The following is a 21,272-nucleotide window of genomic DNA, read 5'->3' as shown; positions in this document are numbered from 1 at the left end:
TCAATAGCGCAGTGCCCCAGAGACTGGAATTCAAAGTACCAAATTCCTCTGGTCAATAAATTAACCTTGATCTCAACAAAGACTCAAGTAAAGTCTTTTGAATAACCACAGCCTTTGACAAACTTACAATTTGCTTGGTACATTTTGTGTGTTCTTTATAGACATTAATATCACATCTCTGAGACCAGAAACTTGGGGGTTTTCCCTGTAAGTATTGAAATTGATCAGATTTACAATTTATCCAGGATATTGTTAGGCTCCATAAGAGACAGAGATACATATTATCTCCCTATACAGATACTTAACTACTAACAAAAAACATTAGTGTTATATATAATAATTAGTATTTATCAACTTCCTATATATAAGAGAGTGATGTTTCTCTGTGTGTGCTCACAGGTCTTTTAGCTGTTGTGCAAATTGAAGATATCTTTTAAAGTTACTTATGACAAAATATTTATTCCTTACCACTCCCCTGTTGTTCTTCAGCTCCCCGTGACAACACACAGCACGTGAATTATCAATCAATGAATCCCTTTGGCCTTCTTCAAGATAAATAAGTCTCTCTTTGTAATACTGGCATTCAGATTCACCAGTCTTTATGTTGATTTCAGCCACAATGCCCTGAATTATATTTATCTGCAGAAACACAATGAAAACACATGAATTTTAATTACACATCCAATATTCAGCTGTTCATATAAATATTTGTGCTTTTTTATATTTTATGTATTTTCCCTTAATTCACTAATAAGCTGAAACTGCTATGATCTCCTAAAAAACCCCAAACCCAACAGTAACTCACAGCTTCTTCCAGATGCTGTTGATCTGGATGATCATTTGGTGTGTGTCTTAAAATTTCTCTGAGCAGGAGTGGGTATTTGACCAAGCGGCTTCGGGGGATGTCAAGGAAATTCCACAGGTCCAGCTTGCGGCTGAAGGGAGACTCCAAGCAGCGCTGCAGGAAATCCTGCACTCTGTGATCTTGTTTCTTGTGGTCCAATAAAGCTTTGGCTGCTACTTGATTGCTGCAGTAGCTGTCATAGGAGTTCAGGCATGGCAGCTGAGGAAAGAATGAATTATTCTGTAGCTGAAGCAAAGCACAATTTCCTGCACTGAAAGGTTCAGGTGATTCAGGACATGAGAATTCCTGCTGAGACTCCTTTAGCTGGAGATTTATCCACAGTTTATTGATGTCATGTTTCCAACAAATATAACCTTTACAAAGGTCCTCAGACTACCTTATTCAACATTTATGTAATTTAAAAGCACTTGCTCATCACTCAGATCCTACAGATCTCTGTTACTATTGCAAAGCATTAAAATATAAATTACTTAAGACTGAGCACTATTTAGTAGAGACAACACTTGAACACAGAAGCCTGGCTTTAATTATGAATGAAAATAAAAGCCTAGGAGCGAGTACTCCCAAACCTGGCCTTTTTCAGATCAGCGAATTTCTACAATCAAAATTTATAATGCCCACATGAACCTTGACCAAACTAAGATAACAAAACTGTATATATATATATAAATAAATCTGAAAAAAAAGTAACTTGTCTGTTGATTAGAGCAATATGTACATTTACAAAACCTGCTGAATTAACACCCAAATATGCAAAATCTTTTAAAAAAGGAAATTAGACTTGAATATATTTGAACCAAGAGAAGTTCACTGATACTCAACACCCAGCAGAAAATACATTTTAAACTACTTTATGCAAAGAAAATTGAGATTTTTTTTTTGACATTTAGAAATTATTTTTCATTAACTATTTGCATTATATACATTATATAATGCTTCCCTTGTTGACCATAGGCCACACTTTCACATATAGCTGCTAAATATCATTCCTTAATTCCTTTAAAATTTCAAGTCTTTTTTTCCCTGCTAAATTTCATTACTTATATTTACTTAAAAGCATACTTCTCACATATCCAAAACCAAAAATAAATCTTTCTGATAACAATTTTATCAACAAAACTAACAAGAGCTATTTTCAGTGTTTATGCTTTTGGATGCTAGTGAACATGAACTGATCCATTTTATCTTTTATGAGGCAGCAACATCTCTCTTGTATCCCTGTCTGACTTTATAAGGAAAGCAGAACAGAAACAGGGGCAGATTCTTAAAGGACCTACATAAGAAAAACTCTAATTTGACTCATGATTTTTATTTAAAATATATTAAATAGTGCTCAACTCCTGAATAGCAAAAGCTTTTAAAACAATATCCCCATCTAAATCTTTTAATGGAAAAATCCCTGAAAGATAAAATATTCTATTGTGTCCCTAAACAGTTGCCTTACTTTTAAAAAGTATATTAAGACTATTTTTTTGACACTTTATAGAAAGGAAATTGTCTGAGAAAAATCACATTATATCTCCAGACTGAAGTCTCAAAATTGGTTATAAACTCTGCCTTACCCAACCCACGAGGATGTGGCCAACATGATCTGTTGATCCATCAGGTTTCCTGACTTCTTGAAGTCGCCTAAGAAGATCTGAGAGTGAATAGAAAAAAAGAAGAGAAACTTCACTTTAATAAACCTGACTTTAAATCTATGTGCTATGATTATTCAGACAAAGACTATTCGAGTTTTACCTTCATGCAGAGGAATTAGAGAGTCCAGTGTTCCAAAAATTTGGTTCAACTCTTGCTCTGTCATTATGGAAAGCTTAAGCATTGGGTCATGATAAGCCTGAAAAGAAAAACAAACATTTCTTTGTTGGTTGCAAAATTCATTATAGAATTTAGCGGTCTCTGTAAGTAAGTTTCATAACCTTATATTAAACTATCAATTTCATATTAAAAAAAAAAGGCAGCACACTTAAGTGTTTCAGAAAGAATGGGAAGATTGAAATATGTTTTGGGTTTTTTCCTCTTTTACTGTCTTAGCAATTATAAAAAACAAAGATTGTTTTAAATGTGTTATGAACCAATTAGTACTTTTTGTTGTGGTTTGGTTTTTGGTTTTGTTTTTTAAACATACCTTTTTTGCCAACTTCAGATCTTCTATCAGGTCTTCTTCTCCCTGGGAAAGTTCAAAGATAGCCTGTAAAAACAGACACAAATATTAGAAAGTATCTTTATTTAATCTATGCTCCACTTCATGGGTTGATGCTATATTTTAAATGGCTGTCTTAACACCATGTAAAAGCATTTCTCTGCTAAATCTACAGAAATATAGTAAGGCTTTATTCCATAACTACAGAATCAAGTGCATTGATTTTTAAAACAGTTATACTAGAATGTTCATTAAAAGCTTATCGCAAATAGACAAAGATTTTTTTTTTCCAAAGGGATATGTTCCCAGATGTAGGACACTACCTTCGTTGTGGTGTTTTAACTTTGACTAAGCCACTTACACAACTGCTTGCATAGGAGTTTGTTGTGTTCCATTTCAGCACATGAAGTGCCAGAAGTTATAGGGGATTCTATCAATTGGAGATAGATCTTATTTAAAGCATTTCATGGTACTGAGCACTTTTATACTGGCACCAGTTCATTTTTTTGTTACAAAGGCTGAGCTGTAGGTAACTGTTGGCTGATGTTAGTTACTCCTCTTAAAGCATATTTGAGACTTTAAAGCTGGCAGATTAAAAATAACACCATCCTAATTAACTGGTTTATCAAACCCCCATTGTTAATAACTTATTGCATGATTTCCTCTTTAAATTGGGGTACAGTAGGAGTTAAGGACATTTTGGGCTAGAATTCCTTGCTTTACAATCAAAGCTTTCAATCAATACGCCATGCAAACAGTTTCTACAGTTTAATTTTCAGTAAGCTGCCTTTGAAGTTCTCAATTACAAATTTATTTCCTATGTATGCCTGTACAAAATTTGCACAAGAAATGCTTGACACTATTGTTGTTTGATTTATGACTCAGTCCCTGAAGTATTCTCAGAGAGACTGTTACAAGCTTTGTTGATACTGATAGAAATTTCTTCAGAAAATAAAAATACCTTGATTCTGAAGGAGCTCTGTGTCGACTATAATATGAACCATTTAGATTTTGTCTTGTCTAACACATCAAAACCCCTGGCACACTTCTTTCTAGCTTTGGAAGACACACCTTTTGATCAGTGTGTCATCTGTCTAGCACTGGAAACTTCCTCAAAGACAGTCTTTTCCAAAAGGGAAATGATGGTGCATTTCTGTGTGTCTGTATCACCTGAAGAACGCCTGTTCCTGTCACAGCATACTCACCTCGCATTACCAGAACAACAAAATGAAACACCAAAATATGTACCATGACTACAGAGAGTGTCAGACAGAACATGCACACACATGCAGCCAATCACAAGATATCTCAGTGACTTTGGGTTTATTTCGGGAATACAATGAGCTGGATTGAACAAAGACTACATTAATCTAATATAGCTTGAGTCATAAATACTAGAGATGGAATTCTGCTTCTAATTGAGGTAGTGACACATTTTAATTGCAGGACATCTTCAAGTGCTACCCCGATGCCTGTGAGTAACTCTATGCTTTAAAGGCAACTTCTGAACATGAAATTTATGGTTAAAAAATATACATATGTATTGCAAATGCAGGTGAATCCAATGGGAATAAATGACGATGTCTGACTCAATTCAGAAGGCTGAATGATTTATTTATTATAACTATGGCTAAAATACATTAATATGCTATAGAAAAGGAAGATACTAAAACTACGTACTACTTTATCTCTAACACAACTCGTGACAGTCTCTCGAGAGTCCAGCCACGGGTGGATTGGATTGGCCACCAGGCACAAACAGTCCTCACCAGAATCCAATCAAGCACTTACAATTCTAAACAATTCTCCAAACACATTCCACATAGGAAAATAAAGGAGCAGAAATAGAGATTGTTTTCCCTTTCACTTCTCTCTGTGCGCCTCTATGAAAAATCCTGAGAGGGAGAGAATTGTGCTTGCCACACATAAGTATATCTATACCTCTTGCCTCTTGATTTCCTTGGATGTAAGCATGTGATTGACACAGACATCGAAGGTCTCACTCCAGAGTTTGCTGTCTCTCCTCTTGGTGTTAGCAGGGGCCACATTGCGAGTCCACGGCCGCGGGCTGAACAGGTCGGGGCGACTCTCGCTGCGGAAACTGATGGAGCGCTGGGAAGAGACAGAGGGGTTTTTGTTACATCAGCTTCATGTCACACCCTCACTTTGCTCATTTTCTAAGGTTCAGGACAACAAACAAATGTTCTCTGATCAGTTTATACTTTGAACTTCATAGCAACACTTAGTACCAGGAATGTAAGAGAAATTAATTCAATACATTCTCATGGAAGGGCAGGGCCTCCATTCCTGCAGTGAACTCTATCCATGTCCTGTCCTCAACATGTACAAAACTTCTGCAATTCATTCCCATACTAAAAGCACTGAGAGTGTACCACAGAGATAATGCAGAATGGTGCAGCACACTAAACTAACAGAAATTATCATATACAGAGTTTCAATTCAGTGAACAGACAGGAATTAATCATACCTTTCGCTTCTGCTTCACCAAAAATTTAGAATTAATGCAAATATTAAGACACTCTACCAATGTGTACCAGCATCTCTGTATCTACAGTCTGGTCTGGTCCTAAACTTCAATACAGCCAATTTCAATTTTAAGAGAGACTTGAGAGTTCCAATTGCCTGTAAACTCTTAGAAGTATTTCAGGCTAGGAATCAATACTTTATGGTCTTACTATTCTATTTTGAAACGGTTTCCTTTTTGCTTCATTAAAATTAAGAGGCCATTTTTGAGGTCATACCTCTGAAATGCTTAAGCTATCTCACATAGTTGAAATACCCCACATTTTTATTGTTATTTAAAACCTGCCTTACGTAACAAAATCATCTTTCAATTGCCTGGGGTAAGAATATCTAAAACAAAATAAATTCTCTCTATTTCCAGGTTGAAAGCAGCATATACAAAGGACAATATTTGAAATTCTTCTCTTAAGATAAGAGCCCATGAAATGCAAACAGAAGCTATAAATATTATGTTTTTAGCACAGCAGAAAACACAATGTTAATAAAAAACCTGTCCTTTAACAGAAACCATTCTGAGTTCTACTTGGAATTGACAAAGACCTTAACAATAAATAATAATCAACACACACACCCCACCTCCAAAACTTTTTAAGCCAGGTGCTATTTTTCCTTCAAGAGTTAAGAAGATACAGAAACACATGTGAAATTACATGCTTAATTTACACTTGCTATAATGGGGAATCATGGAGCAAGCTCAAACTAGGCAGGATTTTGGGAAAAGTGACCTTTCACATGCACTGACAGAATGTTCCTTCCTGCTGCAGGAGAACACTCCATACAATAATCCACAGCCCTAAATTGTCCTCATTGGGCAGAAGGGGCACAAAGAGTCTAAAAGACTCAAAATGAAACCAAATTCCCCAAAATCCTGCTTGCTTGTTTGGTTAGCACCCTTGCTACCCATACACAAAGAGTATATATTTAAATGATTTCTGTCATACATTAGCCATTTAACCATCAACCACACAAAGTGTACCTTGCTTAATAAGGGACACAGGACTGAGGTTATTTATTAGTGGAATGCAGCCCTAAACTGAAGGTCTAAAAACAAGTTTGAAGATACTCTGATGCTATTTTTGCTTTGTACTTGTCAAGAAGGAAAAATTTAAAATCTATTCATGTGATAGAATCCCATGAAAAAACTTCAAGAATGTCAAAAGAGAATTTTCTACATCTCCAGTCTTTAAAAAATATTTTCCTATAAGGAAGTTTCTGGCTTCCTTAAAAAACATGTCCCACACACTGTTTAAAAAACAGGCCTTGTGGGATGATTAAAATTTTCATATAATTTCAGAAACTAAAGGAGCTAGGGAAAAATCCATCCACAGCCCCTCATGTTGTTTGCTATACTTCTCTGGCAACAGACTTTCCTGGTTGTTGTAAGACTGTTTCTTGAAGGGTTTTTGTGTTACCAATGTTAATCAATGCAATTAACAACCCTTAATTACAGCTGCAGTAAAGCAAAAAACTTCATGTAGCGGACAAAGGTGACTACTAATCAAAGCTGTGGCATTCAGACCTGATATTAAAAACAATTTTCTTCTTGAGGATTTTTAGAAATTTTTGGTGTCCTAAGACAGAAGAAAGCAATTTGGACTCCCTACTTAAATTCAAGACACACTGATTAAAAAGGAAGCTGCAGAGGAAGCCAGCCAGACTTCAATTTCTTTCTTCAGCATCAGCTGGAGTTCTTTTTCTGATCCTATTTTCTGTTCAAGCCACACAGCACAGCTGTGAATAAGACCAGGCAGATCATCACAATCATTAGTATAGCTCGATGGAGACTGGAAATGCAGCTATAAAATAAACTGGCTTCCCAGGTGGATTAACAAGTAAGAATCCCTGCTTGGCATTAGGGATACTGCAGCTGCACAGAGAGGAAACTAACAGCATTTTATTAGTCAGCTGTGATGCACTGCCCTACATGACAGGAACAGAATGACTACAAATAGTCAATAACAAAAACAAACAAACCAAACAAAAAAACTAAAAGAAGGTGAGAAAGAAAACCTGAAAGACTTAAAGTATTTTATACTTGGAATCCTTATGAAAAAAGTATTGAAAATAAGTGGAAAATTGGAATAAAGTGAAGTATGCACACACACAAAAAAAATATTTCTGTAATCAATACAATATGCAAAACATAAAAAGTAGCTAAGAACGTATCTTAAAAGAAACTACACAAACCCCAGGCAGAAATTTTTCTCCTCATGCTGCATGCTGGAAGTCCATTAATGTCAAGTGGAAGTCACATGTACAGAGGTAAGGAAAATTATACAAAATAAGTTTTTTTTCCTCTTGCATGTATCTTCCATTTAGAAGACTATCTAAGAAGGTTTGTTTGAAATGCCATAAAGGAATCTCAGAACTCCTTTATGAGGGAAAAATATGCTTCTAACTCATTTTACTGATGCTGTTGGAGTGTCTTTTTAGATGGATGTTCTGTTGACCTTGTTTTGTTTTCTTCTATGGGAAGAAGTTGTTTGTTCTGCATGTTGTGGCGATTACAGTAGTTTTCTTCATTTTACAGACACAACATCTAGCAGCAATGCAAGAAGAAACATGAGTTTTGATTGAAATAACAATGATGATATATAAAAGTTCACTCAGTAAGAAAAATCAACCTTTTTTTTTTACAGGAGATCACATGATGAAAAGAAACCTATACTGTTCTCAAGACACAGTGACAGCTATGTCAAAACATAACAAAGTGAAATAGCAATATGTACATCCCAGAATGTTTCTAAGTAATTCCAAGTAGGACACCTGAGGACAAGGTCAGTCTTTTTTGTCCCTGCTCTATAGCTATTGAGAAAACCAGATAAGAAGTCAATTCACAGCTGGGACATCACAAGCAAGATCTGGAAAACATAGAAGCTGATTTCTCATCACAGCTCCTTGAAGCACATAGAGGGGATCAAACATTACTGTTTAATCTGCTAATTAAATATATTCTTATGGGCAGTATGAACAGAGCAAAACAGAAATGCCTGCAACAGTAGGGCTTGCAACAAAGCTGTTATTTTCCCTCCTATTTTTGACAAAATTTACCCTGAAACACATTAATACAGCTCTCATTTTAGGAAGTTGCTACTGCATACATGAAAGGATAATTGTTTTGGTTAGTCTGAAACAACTTTATTAAATCCAATATTGTTCTGGGCACTGCATGGTGCAGTCCCAGAGGCTTTCACTGCAAAACAATAGCACAGGTACCTAAACGAGGCCAACAGCTGCCTAAGGCTGTGGAAAGGGAAGCACCCCACTCAGTAGCAGTTTGGCCAAAAATGAAATCCTTTTCCACACTCCTCACAACTGGAACTGATGTAGCCCTTCCTGAGCTGGGCCAGTTTCCCCTGTAGGCAGACTGCAGGAGATTCACAGAGCCCAGGGGATACAGGAGCTCTGCTCGAGTCATGCAGACCTCACCTGCACCGAGCCTGGCGGGGTGCAGACATCTGGCTGATCCTCCAACCCTGTGCAGAAATCTGCACTTTCAACATCACAGGAACCAATGATCCTCCAACCCTGTGCAGAAATCTGCACTTTCAACATCACAGGAACCAAAGACAGGAAAACCGATGTCAGAAAACCCTGTGATATCAATTTTCTGAGTAATTACAACTACAGAAGAATGACGTTCTTCCCCATGACTTTTTATTTCCCAAAAAACTCTTAAGTTTTATTTCTTTCCCCCTTAACAGGTAACTTCAGTAAAGCTCTAATATAGGTAATTTTGACTAAGGAACATTTCTAACACTTCAAGTTACTTTTACAGTTCCTCTCAAAGAAATTAAGCTTGTTAAGTAATTTTCTTAAGATCTTTCACATGCCTTCTTACATAAACTTTTTTAAAGAGGAAACTGTGGCTTTCTGGACCAGACCCAGAGCAGTGCTGCAGCTCCCAGCTGATACTGCCATTAGGAGTTGAGTACCCCAATACTTTGCCATCTCTAGGTCTGAAGGCACAAATGCTTTATAAATTAAAGTTTCATTAGTCTCCAAGTATGTACAATATTACATTCTTAATCTGTTACGTATAAACTGCATTTAAATTGTTAGCCCTTTATTAATTTTCATCATCACTTTTGGAAACTGCCTTGGAAAGTTCTGATTATTCACTAACTCTTGTTTAGCTGAGGTCAAAGTTCACTCTACAGGAGGAAATTCAGCAGTCCTACCTGACCAACTACACCAAAAGTAACATTTTCAAAGAAAACAACCAATATTAAGAGAAAGCATTATGGAATATTCTCTTCATCAAATTTAAAAAGCAACTGTAATCCTTCAGTAAACTATTTTTATATGCTATAGGTGCAATAGTTTTCCTCCTGGTAAGCAAAAACCATTAAACAGACAAGTGGTTTTTTTGAGGTGAGAATTGAGTTTTAAGCTGAGTGAAGTGGTTTCTTTGAGGTGAGAGTTGAGTTTGAAGCTGAATGACCTTGTGGTGACAAGGCACCTCGAGCTGTTTGGCACACTGCAGCGCTGGGTGTCCTGTGCATCCCTGCTGCAGGAAGGCTGGTCCTGCAGTGAGCAGGAGCAGCAGGAGCTGCTGCCCTTACCTGCAGGGTCTGGCTGAAGCGCTTCAGTGGAGTGGCTCGCACAGGGGGGATGAGGCTGGCCAGGGATGTGACTCTGGAAAGAGGCTTGACCCGTTTGTTGCTGGGCTCCTGCAGCACAGGGAGGAGGAGGGAAAGGAAAAAAAAGTCAGGAGAGTGTCAGCATCATCAGGTAAAGATTGCTATTGCTGATCTTCCTAAGAAAGCATTTGTAGCAAGAGTGTTTGCAAACCTGGACTGTAATTAGGGCAGTAAATAAACAAAAGCAGTTTCAAACGCTGACAGTGACAGATTGCTCTTGGCTGGTACATACAGGTCCTGAGAACTGCTGAAAAATGTAATGGTGGAGAAACTGGCATGGCCAGGGACAGGGGAAGGGAGGTAAAAAAAGAGAAAATAATTTGATTATTTTTTCTCATTCTTAGCAGAAAAATTTTCAGCAGTGCTCTGCAACTAATGCACATTATGATAACCTTTTCACTGAAAGGAATGCTTTCAAACAGATGCAATTCCGTTTGTGCCTTTGCTTCTGGCACTGTCAGCATCTGACTCTATTCATTAAATACATTTTCTTCCAGAATATATAATGTAGACAGAAATCTTTAACTCTTATTGTCTCTGAATGTATGTTCTTATGAAAATACTCACATATACAAACACATTAATAACGTGGTTACCTACACCTATTTTTTGCATAAAATATAAAGGAAAATCAACAAAATCAACCACAAAGCACTCAATTCAATGTTGTCCTTCTCATATATATATTTTAACAGCACAAAAGCACCCGAAATAGTGTATAATCAAAATAATATGCCAATTGTCCTGCAGATATTTATTTAAAAAAAACCCACTAGAAATCATAATACAGAAAAAAAGTGATTATAAATACATAAAAATAGAACAGTTACCCTTGGCTTCCTAACCTCCATCTGACATTTAATGGATCTCGAATAGCACAAGCAAAAGGCAACAGAAAAAGAGCCAAACCTTCCAAGTGAAGTTAAAAACCCCATCCAACACCATATTTCAAGGACATCCTAATGCAGTTCATCTTTCTTTTTCAGCCCTGCTTTTAAAGTTTATGTAGGTTTGCTATGCCTCTAAATGTCTGGACATAGCTTTAAGAAAATGAAGCATGCCTATTATCCTTTTCTTCAGAAACGTAAATCCTTCTGGAAATAATGCAGATTTGTCATCCTCATCCTTCTTGATACCAAAAAAATAAATTTCAGCAGCCAGTGATCACCATCTATATTACTGGCAAGAAAAAGTCTCTTCCATTAGTGCAGCAACAGAGGAAAGGTGAGAAGCAGCTACATATTTAATTTACTTCTCAGCAGGTAGACCTGGAAATCCATAAAAGCCAGCTGAGATGAGCAACAAAGTTCTTAACCCTCTAGCAAAAATAATGTATTCCATCACACATGACACCTGGCATTAAAGAACTGTAGCAGTCTAAAGCAAGTTAAATCCTTATCATCATCACTGCACTGTTATTCATAACCCTTCCTTTTCAGCAACCATGTCTTGGAGGCAGGTTTCAGAAGGAGCATTTTTTACGTCATTGCAGCACTCGCATACTTATTTTCTCACGTACTTCTCTCCAGCAGCAGCACCCCACCCCCTCCCCCACTCCCCAAAAACAGAGGAAAAATCTTGGAGATTGCAGTGCAGTTCTTCTCTGTCTGGTGGCACAAGCACGAGCTGTTTCTGGCTATTCTGATGCTGTGCCCAGAGCAGAGCCAGCTGGTCAGGAGGAGCTGCACTGCAGTGCAGGCACACGGAGCCCCGGGCAGGCAGGGCCAGCAGCTCTGCCTCAGCAGCACTCAGGCACCAGCCCCACAGCAAAATCTGGACATGAACATTGTATGGACTTTCTAGGAGACAGGGAGAGGAGGATTAGGATTAATAGAAATTATTACTCCTTCTTTATGCTGTATCCCTTTTGGTGTCCAATGCCCCCATCCATTTCAAGGAGAAAAGTGCTAAGGCAGTATAATTTTTATTAATGCTCATGATGCAAAACTTCACTGAAAACAGTAACTGATTTTAAAGATGAACTCCAAGCAGAGTTTCAGCCACCACCAAATACCATGAAGCTCTTCTCTTGCTGTGAGCCACTAGAGGCCAGCTGTTCTCCCAGCAGGCAAAGTCAGGTCAGATAACTGCAGTCCTGCCCTTCTGTGCCAGCACCCCACCTTGAATTCTTCATGCAATCTATCGTGTTCTGATTTCACATGGAAAATTCTGACCAGAATTTGGAACAGTTAAATATGCAGTCCAAACTTAGCATTCAATCTTATGGAAAGAAATCAGCATTATTACAGGATTCTGCCAAATGTCAAAACTAGATATAATTTAAGAAGCCTGAGACTTTATAACTTTACCAATGAGTTCTGAAAGAAAATCGTGTTAATCATAAGTTCTTAAGTATGATGGAAGCTTTTCTGAATACTTACAATATGATTTTTCCCTTTCACTAGAAACTGTGTGGTAGGTTAAGATGTTGAGCTGGAAGTGAAAACTCATCAAATCTTAGTGTTCCAGATGTCATTTTATTCAGAGAAGTTTCACAACAAAAGCCATCAGCACTGACTCACCCCTTCTACTGTAGTAAAATGAAGTTTGTACAAATAAGGCTTTGACTGTGCAATGAAAATATAGCATTACCAGAGTAATTTTAAAACTGCTGCACAGTAATGCTGAAACTGCTGCACATCTGATCACAAGATTTCTGCTGTCCTGTCTGCATCCATTCTGCCTCTGCCTCCCCTCTCAGCAGCACCCTCATGCTCAAGTTGTGTCACCTCTCCAAACCAGCACCGCAGAGAAGCTGAACAAACTACTGAGGCCAACAGTCTGGAGAGGGAAAAATTCCACAGTCAATGGCAAGTTCTGAACAGGTGGGTGTTTTTCTCACCAAGGACTCTGCTCATCACAGCCAACAAAACAAATGGAAAGAGGGGACTGCATGAACTGTTCTGCTTTACCCAGAGATACTGACCAGAATCTGTACTTGTACATTTGTCCAATACGTTCATTATTTCACTAATTTGTCTCTGAAGACTCTCCAATTTTCCAGCTAACCAGAAGTCCTACAACCATAAAACCCTTTGGGGTATGAATCTTGACCGGTGTCTGCCCAGCAGGAGAAGGCTCCAGGAGGACTCACAGCACTGGTGGAATGAACGCCAGACTCCAGACTGTGCTCGGAGCTGCCAAAGTCATCACTGCTCCTCTCCTCCTGCCCTCACAGCTCTGGGAACTTAGAGGGGATCAAGAGAGAGGATTTAGGGGTTGGATCCATTGCAACAACCATCACCTGTCCAGACTGGGAGCTGGGCCAAGTTATGACAAAAAATTCAGGAGTTACAATGTGCTGCCTGACCTCTTAAAGCCATTAGGATTGGTATTAAAAAAAAAAAAAACCAACCAAACCTCATTTCAGAATTTTGAAATTATTGCATGTTAGACTGTATTTTCAAAGTTATGAAGGCTTGCCAAAGCAATATGGGAAGCAGGTTAAAAAAAAAAAGACCCAGACTACAGTTTGGCAGAGTTTCCAAAATGTGGAGCTGGTATATGTGAATAGGTAACATTAATCTGACAGGGCTTTAAATTTGATATAAGGCTAAAGAAAGCTGAGGGAAACATGAGTGCAGGAACTTCAAAGGCTGAACAGTCAAGTCAAATTAATACCTGACTAGGCTAGAACAATGAGCAGATGGCTTTTGGAGGGAGCTGTATATTTGAACTCAAGATGACTTCGGGAACATTTGAATTCAGGGACAAAAAGAAATTTAAGCTGCAAATACTGTGAATACTTGCAGCCTCAGAAAGAATGTGAAACTGTGAACAAACTGATAAAAGGAGCAAATCTGTGTCCAAAATATGGACAGTTCTGAAAACCAAATGGACTTTTCAAACACCTACTACATCCTTCTTCATACATTTTCCTAATATACTTTTCTGAGTAATTAGTAGGAAAAAAAGACTAATCACCACAGCATAATCAGTGCTTTTCACCAATTTAAGATGGAAAGTTATCAAACAAGAAGTTTCAAAGGTGCCATGCCCCTAACTAGGCATGAAGGACACAGTGTTTCCAATTGCTTCTTCCTTCTAATTTACTCTTTATGTATAGGTACAATTCTATCTCCAGTATCTTCTATATATTAAACTCTAACCCAATGGTTTAGACTACTGAGTAACCAAGGAAAGCTCTTTGTTCTTGTGTAACTCCCAAAAAAAGACCCTTCTGCTGTGGGACAGCAGGAAAATGCAGCATACAGCTGCAACTACAGCATTACTGGGAAGCCACATGGAGAAGACTAATAGCTGCCAGCTCTCTTTTCAGTAACTTAAGTCTTTTTGCCTTGCAGAATGGAGTGATGTCTTGCTTTTTAAACTGTGATATGGTAATTTCAAAGTTATAAAATCATGACGAAAAGGTAACTTTTATATCATTATTTTGGGCCTGATGCACAGACCCAAACACAGATTATCATTTAAAAACCTGAAGCTTAGCACACAGCTCCTGCTCCCAGGGCAAGCTGAGCATTCAAACAGCCATGGAAGCGTGTTAAAGCAGAAGATCCTGTGAAGAATTAGGCATTTATATTAGCTCCAATGGACTGACAGCTAAGTTGATGCTATTTCTCCTTCTTCAATAGTGAAAATGGCACCTAATAATTGGTTATATGGTATCTAAGAACAAACTACACAGCTATGAGAGTTTCTAGAAGGCTATTTAGCGGGAAGGGCACTTTGGTGCCCTTCATCAGCAAAATTTTAAAAAACTCTTTTACTAGTATATGTAAATAATGGAATATTCCTGAAATTCAAAGCAGAGTGAGTTAAACCCATTTAACTGTATCAGTTTTTGATACATTATCCTTCAAGACCACACACAGTTAATGATCACTCTTGGTGGATAAATTACTCTAGCAAAAGACTGCTTTTCATTTCCTAACAAACAGGAAGAAAGGAAACAAAAAGAATGAGGCCAGATTCCCTCCGTATTGCCCTAAGAACATCAGAAGCAATGACCTGGATAACACACACTCAGTAGTAGCCTAGGTGCCATATAAAAAATCTTCACTTGCTCCAGTACCTCACTTCAAAAATTCTTCCATTCTATGCCCCTCAAGGGCTTAGCCACTGATTTCCTGCCAGTGAAGAGCAAATTATGTTCACTGCTGCTATGATTGTTTTTCCACCCGACTCCCATCTCTTATCAGCAACTTTAACAACAGTCTCCATGTCCGAGGACTGGTGCTGAATCCAACAAACAAGGGAAAATGCTTCCCTGAGGGGCCATTCTTCTTGTGTCTGCTGCACTGCTGCGACCAGGACATTGTGTTGATTTTTCTGATTGTATTTTAAAACCAAACTCAACAAAAGAAACTTACAGAGGATTTTACCCAGCACAGAAAATAAGTGCTATGTGAAAACAGGTACAGAAGCTTAGCATTTTAGAATAGTAGAATTTCTCCTGTTTACCTTTAACCTTCAAGGGCCAACTGACCTTCTCTCAACCCACACACAAAGTGGCTGAAATCGCCAATGCCTGTTAGAATCTCAATTTACAGGAGTTCAGCAAGTTCTGAGACATTTACAGCAGCAATTCGGGATTTAAGGTAGCTACCTTGCTTAACATTTACAAAAACATATTGGTTAACTTTTTTCCTTTTTTGATGTGAATCAGGACAAACAGACAACCAAAACATTAATTCTGTGCTATGGGAGCATTCATTAAGGAAAAATGTTTTAACTTAAATTACTCTCAAGAGTGTTAAGAGTGTAATAAATAGAAGACACTATAAATTGAAACAGTACAGTAACCTTTGTTTCATACCTAATTCACAAGCAGTGCCAGAAAACTAAAACAGAACCACTCTGTTTCAGATTTCAAGTAACTGGCTATATTTCCATACGCATTAAAGGTTTCCATACTTTAAAGGTTATTAGTTTTTAGTCAACTTTATAAGGGTAAGTCAACATTTGTCATGGCAGGAAGCCCAACAATATTATTTTTGTTAGTCTGCTACTAGTTAAATTGGCCTCAGATTAAACAGCTCTAATAAATGCTCTCAAAACTTGGGAGTTTAATAAAAAAAAAAAAACACATTCAAGCTCTGTTCCACAGGATGCTATCAGTATTTAACCTTCAGCAGGACAAAAAACAAAACAAAATTAAAAAAGGTTAAAATAGAAAAAGCAACCTATGTTACAACAATCCTTAACACAGCAAACACTTAAATCTAAAAATAAATTAAACCAAGCATCCTAAGCTTTATGTACCTTCAGAGCAAAGCAAGTTTAAAATCAGAACAACAATCTCAATTAATTTTGGCACTAAAAAGGCTGGGTTTTTATACTGACAAAGCAGAGAATTTGCCTTTGCTTCATAGTATCTTAGAAAGATTCTGACTAGAAAATTATAGAATATTGCTTCTTTTAGAACTGAGGTATATGGTCAAGAAAAACAAAGTAGGTGACTCTAAAGCAGTTCTTAGTATAGTTCAGTGTTGCATAAAGATATCTAAATCATCCAAGAGTCCATACTAAAACCTGAGGCATCCCTCTACTAAAACTGCAAGCATCTCAAGGAGAATTTATTGACACAAAGGCAACTTGATCATACAATTAAGTGTGTGCATTGGTGATACAATTTTCCTTGAAATCCATAAGGTCCCATGCACCACCTGCACTCCCTGATGGTAGCAGGAAAAGGTTCCCTCTGTCAATCTCCTCAAAACCAGCAAGCAAAGGAAAATCCAGTGACATTTTGTTTTAATCACAGCACTACAAAGATGAGAACCTGAAATAATAGCTGGGGTACAATGAAGAGCATTTAGGGAAGTGGTGAAATATTCCTGGTCAAAGACAACAGTGAAGTTTGATTAACACATGGTGCAAAGTTTGGCTCCTGGCCGCACACAGGCTGCCCTCGCTGGCACCACGCTTGGGGCCTCAGATTTCACTGGCCACAGGCAGGGCAGAACCACTCAAGTGTCAGCAGCATAAGCACAAGCTGCACCCAGCAATCTTGACTGATCGTTTGTCTGCAATATCCAGAAATTGATATATCTGTCAGGAGTTAGGAAATGAAGGTAAGTTAACAGAAAAATCTCACACTGAGGTGAATTAACACAAGCAACAGAAACCCTGAAAAACCCAGACAGCTAATGTAGAGTTGATTAAATTCTGCATTTCCTCTCATTAGAATCTGCTTGTACAGGCAATCTAAGAAAGACCTGGAACTGACTAGATATTAACCTGGACAGCCAATTAATCAGCAGATATCACACAGTGATTTACTGAATGGAAAAATAAAGACAAGCTGTTTGTTTCACACTGCCATTAAGCAGAACAGATCTGCAATTCCAAGTGCAGGGGTTTGACATGTTTCCAGCTACACTGCACATGAACTTACCTGAAATATGTCAAAACTGCAACGTACTAATATTTCATTAACATGAAATACATACATTTAGGAAGATCAAAGAAAATTCATGATTTGGAGTTTATCTCATAATCTTTTGGCCCCTCTCCCTCTGGCTCCACGCCTGGTTCTCCTGTTAATGATGTGCCATGGCCTAAAGGCTGGTGGGTTCCCCTTCACATTGTCCCCAAAGGGTTCCCCCTTCACATTCCCTGTCCCCAAATAAACACTGTCCTGAGCCCCAGGCAGCCCAGAGCTCCTGCTCGGTGCTGGGAGGGTGGCAGGAGACAACAATAGGCAGGCTGCAAACAGCCCTGGCTCTGAGATTCTGCACTAGAAGGGCTGTAAGCAGACATACAACATACTGGAGACACAGAGGAATTCTATGCCCTCATTGTATTTTTTGGAGCCTAAATCCAGGTACTGTGTTGGATCCCGTATGGCAGAACAGGACATCTTTACTCTGAGGAATTCAGGAGTTCCTTTGCATGACTTCACATTCAAACCTCAATCTGTGGCTATAAATGCTCATTCTCACCTGCTGCCCACCCAGCCTGGGGCTTTAGAAGGGGCAAAATGGAAAACAGTGTTTGTCATCGGGAAAGGCGTGGGGCTTTTAATAAAACTTAAAGTAAGCAAGTTTCAAATGTTACTAATTGTCTCTATCTTTGAATTATAAAAAAGTTGGGAAGAACCCAAAACCTCTATACTGTTCACACCTAGAACTGTACTACAGGATTTTATGTAGGGTGTGTAATGATGCAAGTAAGGACCTTGTAGGGTTTGCCATGTTAACTCAGGTACTAGATACTGCAGTGTTTTGCTGCCCTTAAACTGCACTTAAAGAGAACTATGATGACTGGGACTAGAACAACAGTTTTTTATCAGAATCCAGATTTTAGTGTTTACATATATTTTGGAAATTTCATTTGTCATTGTTTTGTGACTGTGCAACTTTCCACAGAGTTTATGCCAAGGGAGTAGGCATAGCTAAAGAAAGAGCCAGAAGCAGAACACCTCCGTTCTCTTTTCTGCCACTCACTTGTTACTCAAAACATCTATATAGCAGAAAATCTCTTCTAATCCAAATACACCAACATTTATGAATAATTTGAGTTATTAAAAAAATCAACCAACTTCACATGTTAATAACGAGAATGAAACTCGCGTTTGCAAAAGCAGAAACGCCCAGCCCGGATACGGCAGCGCTCTGCTGCAATAACACCCAGCTGTGGTAGAAGGCGCCCAACAGCTTTAATTCCCCTTGTAAATACTAAAAGCTGAAAGAACAGTTTAGTGTTAGAGAATAAGGATTTTTCCCCTTTAGAGATTTCAAAGAAACAAGCTGCATACACTAGTCCTTATAATGACCTACTCAAAGAGTAGCTATCATTTCTGCTTTCTTAATAAATTTTTTGGAGTGCTGGGTGGTCTTACCCTCCTAAGACAGGATATTTAAAAGTTTCTTTTTCAGAACGCTGGAATCCTATCCTACTCTCAGAGAACAGCTCGAAAGCATAAGGGTGCATTTTCTTCTTCGTATAAAACACAAGCTGTTTTCACGTTGTAATTTTGATTGATCACATCTGTTACTCAATACTTCCTCATGCTCTCAGCTTTCACTGAGTCTTTTTCCTTGGAATTTGATTATAATCAAGCTTCCTAACTGTAACAGAGCAACACTCCAGCTCCTCAGAACTGACAGTTCTATTCATTCACAATAAATCCCTTCATGCAGTAAAGGCTAAAATAATGTTTCTTTAATATTATCATTAATATAATGAGTACCCTTGAGAAGAACATTTAGTATCTAACAGCTTATATTTTCCATAGATGCACACATACACACACACTTAGGGGATTCATTATTCAAAAAAACATAGCTGAAAAGAATTCCATTTCCCTTAACCTCAGTAATTAAGTCTGTCTATGTAAAAGTACACTGGAAAGCAACAGCACAGCATCATCTCAGTTCTTAGCTTAAGCATCATGATTAAATAAGGTCATTTGGCTTATGTTACTTTTACTTTAGACCTGTTCCAGTGGGGAGGTAATTAATCTTTGATGGAGATGTATTAAATGAACCCAACTTAATAAGCTGTCTCCAAGTTACTCAGCAAACAAGATTAATAAAGAAACCATATATTTAAGTAATAAAATATTTGAGATAAATGTTCTGCCTTCCTCCAGAGCAGTCACAATCCTTAATGTCACTGGTTTCTTCCTAAACACAAACCAACATTAACCTAAAGTATCAAATATTTAATTTTTTCACGAACATTGCTGAATTTGACTTAGTGAATAAAATTTTTTATGTCACTTGAAAGGCTTCCATGCTTTTTAAGAAATAGAGCAGTCAAAATATGCTGATAGGGCAGGATTTTCAGTTAACTGTACATCAGATTAATTATTTGTTTATTATGATGAGGAAAAGACAGTTAATGTAAGTGGAGTCTTAAAGTCAGTGCTTTAAGACACCATTTTACCGATTCCCTTCCAGCTCCTACGTTAGTTTAACAATTTGTAAGTAATGCTTAGTCCTGGAATAAAACACAACTAAATATCTTTAAGCTACATACGTAAAACAGGTACGTTTCAATCACCTATTTTAAAGACTAATTTTCCTAAAGTAACAGATGACAAAAAACTAGATTCTGTTTCTGGCTTTATTCCAAAAGAAAGGTGAATACTTAAGAGAAGGCAGTAAAGGATGCCTAAACAAAATGGGTATCCATACAGCGCAGCGTGTTCTCAAACCACGTTACTTTTCCCCATTGCAATGCAGGTCACACAATACAGAAAAATAAAGTTGCAACCGTGTCAGCAGTACCTCGGTCTCTTTAGCTGGGCTGGTCACCGTCTGCGCTTCCAAGGCGACATTTGCCCTCTTGGCGGACAGGTAGAAGGGATAATCCTTGGCCACCATGGTGGCTGCAGGAGCGGCGCTCCCGGGGCTCGGCGCTGGCTCTGTGCGAGCGGCGGGCGGGAGGCGCCGGCCGTGCCCGGCCCGCGGCAGCGCTGTGCCTGAGCTGCGCCCCGGCCCGCGGCCCGGAGCGCGGCACCCGCGGCCGGCCCGGAGCGCGGCACCCGCGGCCCGGAGCGCACCACCCACGGCCCGGAGCGCACCACCCGCGGCCGGCCCGGAGCGCGGCACCCGCGGCCCGGAGCGCACCACCCGCGGCCCGGAGCGCACCACCCGCGGCCGGCCCGGAGCGCACCACCCGCGGCCGGCCCGGAGCGCGGCACCCGCGGCCGGCCCGGAGCGCACCACCCGCGGCCCGGAGCGCACCACCCGCGGCCGGCCCGGAGCGCGGCACCCGCGGCCGGCCCGGAGCGCGGCACCCGCGGCCCGGAGCGCACCACCCGCGGCCCGGAGCGCACCACCCGCGGCCGGCCCGGAGCGCGGCACCCGCGGCCGGCCCGGAGCGCGGCACCCGCGGCCCGGAGCGCACCACCCGCGGCCGGCCCGGAGCGCGGCACCCGCGGCCGGCCCGGAGCGCACCACCCGCGGCCCGGAGCGCACCACCCGCGGCCGGCCCGGAGCGCACCACCCGCGGCCGGCCCGGAGCGCACCACCCGCGGCCGGCCCGGAGCGCACCACCCGCGGCCGGCCCGGAGCGCACCACCCGCGGCCCGGAGCGCACCACCCGCGGCCGGCCCGCCGCCAACTGCGGCAGCGCAGCGCCAGCGCGGGGCGGGCCGGGCCGG

At 39.7% G+C, this 21,272-nt stretch overlaps 1 protein-coding gene across 6 annotated transcripts in view; it reads right to left on the bottom strand.

Annotated features, from left to right (window-relative positions):
• Nucleotides 1-21,272, bottom strand: part of ARHGEF3 (Rho guanine nucleotide exchange factor 3) — a 107,744-nt gene that overhangs the window by 3,776 nt on the left and 82,696 nt on the right. For 4 of the 6 annotated variants that reach the window (XM_021532712.4, XM_085590597.1, XM_085590598.1 and 1 more), the window contains 7 exons: nucleotides 10,118-10,225; nucleotides 4,950-5,120; nucleotides 2,994-3,056; nucleotides 2,606-2,702; nucleotides 2,428-2,504; nucleotides 806-1,063; nucleotides 469-639 (listed from right to left, as the gene is read on the bottom strand). In XM_021532712.4, the coding sequence (XP_021388387.3) occupies nucleotides 469-639; nucleotides 806-1,063; nucleotides 2,428-2,504; nucleotides 2,606-2,702; nucleotides 2,994-3,056; nucleotides 4,950-5,120; nucleotides 10,118-10,225 (945 nt within the window). Of the gene's footprint in view, nucleotides 1-468; nucleotides 640-805; nucleotides 1,064-2,427; nucleotides 2,505-2,605; nucleotides 2,703-2,993; nucleotides 3,057-4,949; nucleotides 5,121-10,117; nucleotides 10,226-11,104; nucleotides 15,823-20,394; nucleotides 20,617-21,272 lie in introns of those variants that run through there. The other 2 variants (XM_085590599.1, XM_085590601.1) reach the window with 2 other exon arrangements.

Source organism: Lonchura striata, chromosome 12 (assembly GCF_050655825.1).
Source record: "Lonchura striata isolate lonStrDom1 chromosome 12, ASM5065582v1, whole genome shotgun sequence".
Lineage (NCBI taxonomy): Eukaryota > Metazoa > Chordata > Aves > Passeriformes > Estrildidae > Lonchura > Lonchura striata.
Note: the sequence above shows the minus strand (reverse complement) of the source record. Positions and strands in the feature narration are given on the sequence as shown.